This window comes from Morone saxatilis, unplaced genomic scaffold (assembly GCF_004916995.1).
Source record: "Morone saxatilis isolate NCDOM2014 unplaced genomic scaffold, NCSU_SB_2.0 Contig9, whole genome shotgun sequence".
NCBI classification, from domain to species: Eukaryota; Metazoa; Chordata; class Actinopteri; family Moronidae; genus Morone; species Morone saxatilis.
Window position 1 is genome coordinate 2966269 of NW_023340268.1, and position 8034 is coordinate 2974302.

General features: G+C 38.3%; 1 protein-coding gene across 1 annotated transcript in view; it reads left to right on the plus strand.

Annotated features, from left to right (window-relative positions):
* col11a2 (collagen, type XI, alpha 2) overlaps positions 1-8034 on the plus strand; it is a 56569-nt gene that overhangs the window by 33904 nt on the left and 14631 nt on the right. Inside the window, exons 11-24 of the mRNA XM_035681892.1 lie at positions 1522-1737; positions 2940-2993; positions 3777-3818; positions 4121-4183; positions 4330-4404; positions 4647-4733; positions 5341-5397; positions 5552-5605; positions 5792-5845; positions 6392-6445; positions 6588-6641; positions 6829-6882; positions 7016-7060; positions 7722-7775. Coding sequence (XP_035537785.1) covers positions 1522-1737; positions 2940-2993; positions 3777-3818; positions 4121-4183; positions 4330-4404; positions 4647-4733; positions 5341-5397; positions 5552-5605; positions 5792-5845; positions 6392-6445; positions 6588-6641; positions 6829-6882; positions 7016-7060; positions 7722-7775 — 963 coding nt within the window. The remainder of the gene's footprint in view (positions 1-1521; positions 1738-2939; positions 2994-3776; positions 3819-4120; positions 4184-4329; positions 4405-4646; positions 4734-5340; positions 5398-5551; positions 5606-5791; positions 5846-6391; positions 6446-6587; positions 6642-6828; positions 6883-7015; positions 7061-7721; positions 7776-8034) is intronic.

An 8034-nucleotide genomic window follows, 5' to 3' on the forward strand; every position in this document is an offset into this window, starting at 1 on the left:
AAAATGTTAAAACTCAAAAGTTAACAATGAGCTCAAAGTGACAAAAACAGGAATAAATCACCTCAACGCAAAAGACTTCCATCACCAAAGGAAGAAGACAGTGTAATACCTGTATAGTGGTGAGCTCATTCTTTTAGTAGTTTAACCCAGTAGTTATAGCTTTGTGTCTCCTTTACACTTTTCTAACCGCACATCAATGTTTTGTTGGCACCGATGCCACATGACAAGACATAAGAGAAAAACTTCTCACTAGAGAATGCACCACATTCATCTGTTTGTATCATCAAACATTTTTATGTGGCTCTCTTTTTTCCTGACAACAAGATTCCTTTTTTGTTCTCATATCAAAGTCCTTGGTTAAACAGGTAGTGATCTTGACATAAGAACAAAAATCTTGTGAAAAAAGGGACCCGCATAGGAATATTTGATATGCACTTTTAACCAAAGGGAGATGAATATAATGTATTCTTCTTTGAGAGAAACATCTAACAGAACTAAAGAATACAGTTGTTGCTGTGGCTTTCTCTACAGCCCTAAACTATCAGAATTTGAGAATGATTTTCTCACAGTTCTGATCTGTTTCTCACAGTTCATTGTGGCAATTATCCATATTGTCATCATTCCCATTTTAACTATTTTTACCTGCCTTTGATGACTTTGTTTTGTTTTCCAGTTTTGATGCTTAGGATGTTTTTGCTTCTGTTTTGATGGAAGAAAATGTGTCAGTTCTATGTGGTATATTTTAGGAATGAATAAATATTATTTAAAGTTTATTTTGATAGTGCTTCCGATGTACTCAATGATTGCATTTTTATATGAGATAACAGTACAGCCTACTTCCACTGGATTCATATTTGTTTTTAAAACATTTGTGGTAAGTAAAATAGAAAATAAAATTTTTTGCTTTGCATAGCACAAAGTTGTTTGCACAAAGATTTCATATCAGTTCTGTGTGTTTGGGGACTATGCAAGCATGCCCTTGACAATAAAAGTGTCTTTTTTCTCTCTTTATTGATTTAAACCAAACTTATAATGTCAGGTAATATATTTCGGCAAATTTGGAGAAATCATTTGGTTACAGGCCATCACACACAAGCTGATGAAGATATGCTTTGGTGGAAACATACTATTATAAGCTCAACAGATAATTAACAGAAGATTTAAGGTTGCAGGATAAACCTCATAATCCATAATAACTCACCTAAAAAAAGCCTTCATACTGAAGTTATAACAAGAAGGACTAATAGAGTCTCTACAGTCTTCCAGATGTCTTTTTGTTTTCTGTCCCTACTGTTTATTTACAAGAGGTAAGACTCACTTTTTTTCTATATATGCCCCCCTCTTCCAATCCCCCTGTTTTTTCATTCTATATTTATCTTGCCTTTACTAACATTTCCCCATCATACACCCCTCTCCCTTTCACTGTTCCTTCTTCCTCTTGCATCTTTATTTTCCTTTGCTTGATTCATCCTCTCGTACCCCTCTGTCTATCCCATTGCGGCTCTGATAAACCCAACCCAGCCCCAGGTGGAGCCAGAATTGGTGGGAGAGGAGGTAGATGCCACCAAGGCAGGCGGTGTGGGCGAGGAGGTCTTCACTGAGGAGTATGTGACTGGGGACGTGGGCCTTAAGGAATACGACTATTCCTACAGGGACTACAATGAGCCATTACTGGAGACTGGAGAGGTCGATGCCAACATGGGCCCCGTCCTGTCCGCTGTGACAGATGAGGGAGGCGTAAGTCGTTTTGCTTCACAGGCAAAAAAAAAACAAAATCAGTTTCAACCAACTCTGAATCCTAGTCTTTGTCAAATTGTATTCAATGTCCTCTCAAATGATTGGTTTGAGTTTGCCGTCTCTCAAAGGCCATTATTGAGAGATACCATTTATTACTATTATTTTTTTACCACTCTGAGACCTACTGACCTTCTTCCCCGTGGTGGCTATTTTGAACACATGGAACTGTAGAAAATGTTACCTGGAAGATAGGGTTGAGAATGTAGCCATAATTACCTTCACTTTAACACATAAGTGTGACTTCAGATAGACCTAAATATTCTAATATCAATTTAGAAATCTCTGGAGGACCAGCTACAACTTTGACTACACCTACCTATTTATACTTGACCTTAAAAATGTACCTTTTTATGTACTGGCTGTTAACACCTGTCTTAGTTTCCCACTCATAGTGTGATACAAGTAAATTAAAAATTGGCCACCATGCATGTATGGACAATTCACAGATTCAGTTTTATGCCAGGCAAGCTCAATCAATCACAGACCAATCTGTATTTGAATGCATTTCAAATACTTTAAGGACCAAGATCTAGTACCCACATGAGTGGTTGAAATTGGTTTTATTCTATACGGTGTATAGTGAGCAACTCATGACCCCAGGAAAAATAGCTATTACCATGGTAGAAGCTATTGGGGATCCTAATAAACAGAAACGATAACTTGAACTATCACATACACTGCATAAAGAGGCATTTGGAAGTGCGGCAGTAACCGACTGCTGCATTTTTTGTCTTGAATGCCATTTATGTCAGTGTATGGCTTTATTTAGAGCTACTAAGCCCAGATGATTCTCTGTATCTATGCAAAAGATTCTACAAGTAATGGACTGACAGTTTGGAGAACCATTGAATCATCGGTATTTGGACGAAAGCTTATGCCTTTATCACGAGCAAAACAGGTTTTCATTTTATTATTCTATTTTCTACACTGGCATAATAGTGTTTGGTATAATGTGGCAAACTAATGTTGGTGTCTTTATGTGAGTGTGCATCTACTTGTATTTTAAATGCATGCAGCAAAAACAGTGTTGTCTATAATATCCATTCCATGAGTGTCTTTGTCTTTTTTATTTTTGATGGGTGTGTGTGAGTACCTCTATACTGACTACGCTGTGTTGTTGGCTACATGTGTGTTTTCCTCAGGCTGCCATCAGAGGCCAGAAAGGAGACAAAGGAGAACCTGCTGTCTTGGAGCCTGTGAGTTACTGATTGTCTTTCACCCAATTTACCTGAGCAGGTGTATTAACTGGCTTATAACTGGCTCGCTCTGTGACAGAAAGGGAAAGCTTCCCCCTGTCGCTTTTCCTAGAAGCTCCAGGGGTTTCCACGAACAACCCTCCAGTCATAATCTTGCTTTTCTAACTATAAGGCAATTGCTCATCATCCATAGTAATTCAAGATAGATTTACCAATTCTATTATATCAATTTGAGGGTGTGATTAAAAATGTAACATACATTCACCTATTAGGATACTACTACTGCCACAAGAACCATACCTTCTATATGTTGTAAAATCACAGGATTTATATATTTGTTTAAATTGTTGCCAGTGAGTTGTTATATATGTCTATGACCTGTTCACTTTGTGTCAGTATCCACTTGGGAACTTGACAAACTCCCTATAGCTTAGAACATTTGTAGTTCAAATCACAGCAACTATGCCCATCTAAAGACTAAATGACAAACATACACTTCTTGTCCTCTTAAAAAAGGCTGAACATGGTTTTAAGATTTTTGTCATTTAGGCATATTTCAGTTTTTTAACCTTAAATGCAGCCACTGAAGAAGGACAAATCCCTCAAAAATGTTTTTTTAACTAGTTAAGGTGAATTACAAACAAACAAATCTCATAAAATCAGGAGTCTGATTAATAGAGTGATGACTTGTATTTTTGCAATGTACACCCCCAGATTTAAACTCCTTTCATCAGGTTTCTGTCCTCCTGTGTAACATTTTTGACTTTATTTTGACTTTTGCAGGGTATGCTGATTGAAGGACCTCCAGGACCTGAGGGACCTGCTGTGAGTAAATGATGGTTTTTCCCTTGTTTTCTTTCCAAAAGACATATTACTTATGTCTAAATATTATATTAATACTCTTGTAATTTGGTCTTCTTGATTATTACCTTTATTCTCTAAGCTATGAAATATTTTTGGTAGTGTATTTTTCTTGTTGCCAATAGTAACTGGCACTGTAGTAAGGTTGTGACAATTAACATTATTTCTCAAATGTTCTTTGAAACACCATTTTCAGTGAGAGAGAAAATGACCAGCTCATTGAGTCTGTAATCAGAATATTTAAGCTCCTTCCCCACCTCTTTCAGGGTCCAACTGGCCCCCCTGGCTCTTCTGGACCTCCTGGATCTGTTGGTGATCCTGGCGAGAGGGTGAGTGCATCACAACACATTAGACATTAGTGCTAAGTGTGCGCAGAGGATTCTGAGACATTATTGGTCATTGCAGATAGAGCGTATTTTACTTCTATTCTATCCTTGAGCCTGCCAGCTCACCTCTTCTTCTCTCCATCATGCAGGGCCCTCCTGGTAAGGCTGGTCTGCCTGGAGCTGATGGAGTCCCTGGACCTCCTGGAACCTCAGTCATGCTGCCTGTGAGTCACCAATATCTTTTATCCTTTATTAGAAATGAATACTGGGACCCTTGTACTGTGACCAATAAGTTGTAGATTTCTTACTGATCACAGCTGTAGTCTATAAGCATGCCATATTATTGTATGATCATTTATTTGTCAAAATTATATTCAGTTTATCCAACAGTTGCCCCATACAAGTCATTAGGCACAGTACTATTAGCAACTCACATAGTCTAAATGCTTTTTTCTTTTCTTTTCAGTTCCGTTTTGGTCAGAGTGGAGGAGACAAGGGTCCTGTTGTTTCTGCACAGGAAGCCCAGGCAGCAGCCATCTTGTCTCAGGCCAGGGTCAGTCCTCACTTTACCTCACATTTCCATTGTGCTGTTAGTTTGCCTCAAGGATCATATCAGTATGAAAACGATAGAATACACAACAAAAAACAACAACTGTTCAAACAACTGAACGCACACTACGCAGAGCTGCTTCTAGGCCTGTACATCTCTGCCTGCAAAGCTCTGCCCCAAGTGTCTCATAAATGTACTAAATCTGGGCATCTGCGACCAAATTTGTTTAAAAAGAAAATGCGGCAAGGATCCCAAATGAGAGAAAAGTTGATTTGTATGAGCTACAGTATGTAGCTACAATCTTCTGGCAATTATATGGCAACATAATAGCATACATAGTCATAATGTAACATACATGTTAACATTTGGTTTTCAAAACCATTTAGTTAGTATAGAAAAATTTGTTGTACTCAGATGTCAAATATGGTCTGAAAAATCTACCGAGAAGACTTTATGAAGATAGAAGAATTTATGTTTGGAAATGTATGGAATTTTGAAAGGGAATCTGTAAGAACACTGCATTTAGCTGATGTATTTCTTCATACACGACCAACATTATATGAAACCATGTGCCTTCATCATCATTGATTTTGAGATTTAATGTCTCTAGATGGCTCTGAAAGGACCTCCTGGACCAATGGGATTCACTGGACGCCCTGGACCCCTGGTGGGTTATCTATCAATTGGACCTTTAGCTGTTCATATCAAGAGTTTGTTGTTATCATTGCTAATTGTCTAACAGCTGATTTTCTTTTCTCATCATTAAGGCATGTGGAAGAATGAGTAGTAGTTGATGATGTTGATTATTGTGTCTATTTCAGGGAAATCCGGGAAGTTCTGGTCTGAAGGGAGAGAGTGGAGACCCTGGTCCTCAGGTAAAAACACTTAGTGGGCCAATCCTGAACCCTGACCTCCCATTAAAATCTAATCTTTTAAATCATTTGTATGTCAAATCATGTAATCAACCCTTACGTGTAGTACAGTACAGTATTGTGTATGTTATTAATGATCTATTGCAAAAATGTATCCCAGACATCTCAATCAATCAATCAATTTTTCAGGGTTCCAGGGGACCCCCAGGTTTGATGGGACCCCCAGGCAAAGCAGGAAGAAGAGTGAGTATAAAAATGGCTGGCTTGCCTTGTCATTGGTTATTCATTTAGTTGTTTATTGTTTGTTTAACCAAAAGTAGACAGGCATTACATAACTAATCTCTAACCTACTGCTCTGTTTCTCAGAGAGAAGCTCAGAGGCTGCTCTAAGTTTATGTACCTTTTGTTATAAATTATGTAGATATTTAAACCAATAACAAGTGTAATTTTATAGGGAGTGTGGGTATAGACCTGCTCTATATGAAAAGTGGGTAAACTTTTGTTGTGATTTGGTGCTATGTAAATAAAGATTTAACTGAATTGTGTAATCAGTTAGTCCACTCCACCTCCAGAAGTCTCCACAAAGGGTTTTGTCAACCTTCTGCAAAACTTAGACAACTAATCATTTGTTTCCATACCTAGTGCTCTTCCATAATCTTCTTTTCTCTCTATCTTAGCCAATCATGCCCTGTCAAAAACAAAACATTGGTATTTGGCATGTGTCTCAACTATTGTCTCGTGTGCAGTAGCACTTTAAAACATGTTCTTCCTCTGCTTGTCTTTTAACAGGGCCGTGCTGGAGCTGATGGTGCCAGGGGAATGCCAGGAGAGACTGGAACTAAGGTAACCTCTCTCTGGTGTGCTTCCTTTATGGTCAAAATAACCCCGATGGGCTATACTGGAATATGATTAAACCAGCTTACTTTACTTTAGCTTTACTTGGTCTTCAGTAATGATACCTTACACATGTCTGTGTCTCTCTCAGGGCGATCGTGGTTTTGATGGCCTTCCTGGTTTGCCCGGTGACAAAGGACACAGGGTGAGTCAAAAGCAAATCACAATCAAAATGCCACATACATTTCACATATTATTATTATTGGTAGAGTGGTCGTAGTGGCAGGAAAAAATATTGATTGTTTTTGAATATGTATAAGAACTTTAATACTTTAATAACAATATATGTAAGAAAAACTAAAGAATGTTTCTGATTCCTCTCTCCTGCCCAGGGTGACTCAGGAGCGATGGGACCCCCAGGGCCTCAAGGAGAGGATGGAGAGAGGGTATGATGATATGAACGATTATTTGAAGTTATTCCAAGCTCTACATCTGTACATCTGTCTTTGTGTCGCTACATAAATGTTAATAATCAACGTCATTCTGTCCTTGGCGTGCTGTTTCTGTGTGTGTTTGCAGGGAGATGACGGAGACATTGGACCCAGGGGTCTCCCAGGTGAACCAGTGAGTGTTTCCATGACAACACAGCAGATTTTAAAGCTCTCACTCTAATTTGTACTATCTCAGTCTCACTTATGCTCCTGTTACACCTGTTGTTTCTCACCAGCAATAATACATGAAATAGTTGGGGTTCACTGTAATTATGTCTAGGGCTTATGGATGGGTAGAAGATACAGCCGAGTGCTGCCAGGATCACAGGTGTATGGTACAATTGTTTTCATAAAAAAGTTACCAACACATGCAGACTGAAAAGTAATAGCTTATAGATGTCTGGATGTGAATACCTGTCACCTTCATTAACATCAATAAAAACAGTAAACATTCAAAATGTTACAAAACTTATAAAATAAGACAAATTGCTATTTTTCTTTAATTTATAATATTGTACCTATCTACTACCTTTGCAGAGTCGACAATGTTCCGTTTTTGTTGACATTTTCCAAAATGTCTAAATTCAGTTGCACATAAACATGAGGGACGCAGAATATTAGAAACACCTCTCAATATAAACCGGTCCAGTACACCACCATCACCACTAACTTCAACTACATCTTAATTTGCCTTAATGCTAATGTTACTGCTGATGTAAGGCTGTTTGAATATGTAATTTACAACTTTGACTATTGACTGATCTTGGCTTGCGTGTGTGTGTGTGTGTCTCTAGGGACCTCGTGGTTTGCTCGGACCTAAAGGTCCTCCTGGAATCCCTGGACCTCCTGTGAGTAAAAACAATTTCAGCAAACCACATTGTGCTGCTGTTATTTTAGCTGCATTGTTTTATTCCTCTGTGACTACTGAACACCCATAGCACCTCCTGAAACAACACCCTGTGACTTGATATAAAGACTGGGATATCCAGTAATCTAAAAATGAACATGTTTCCACAATCACCTCAAAACAATACCAAGACATCAAGTATCACCCAGGATTTAGCATTTGCACTCCTATAACATTATCTGGAGCCACAAAAGGCTTTG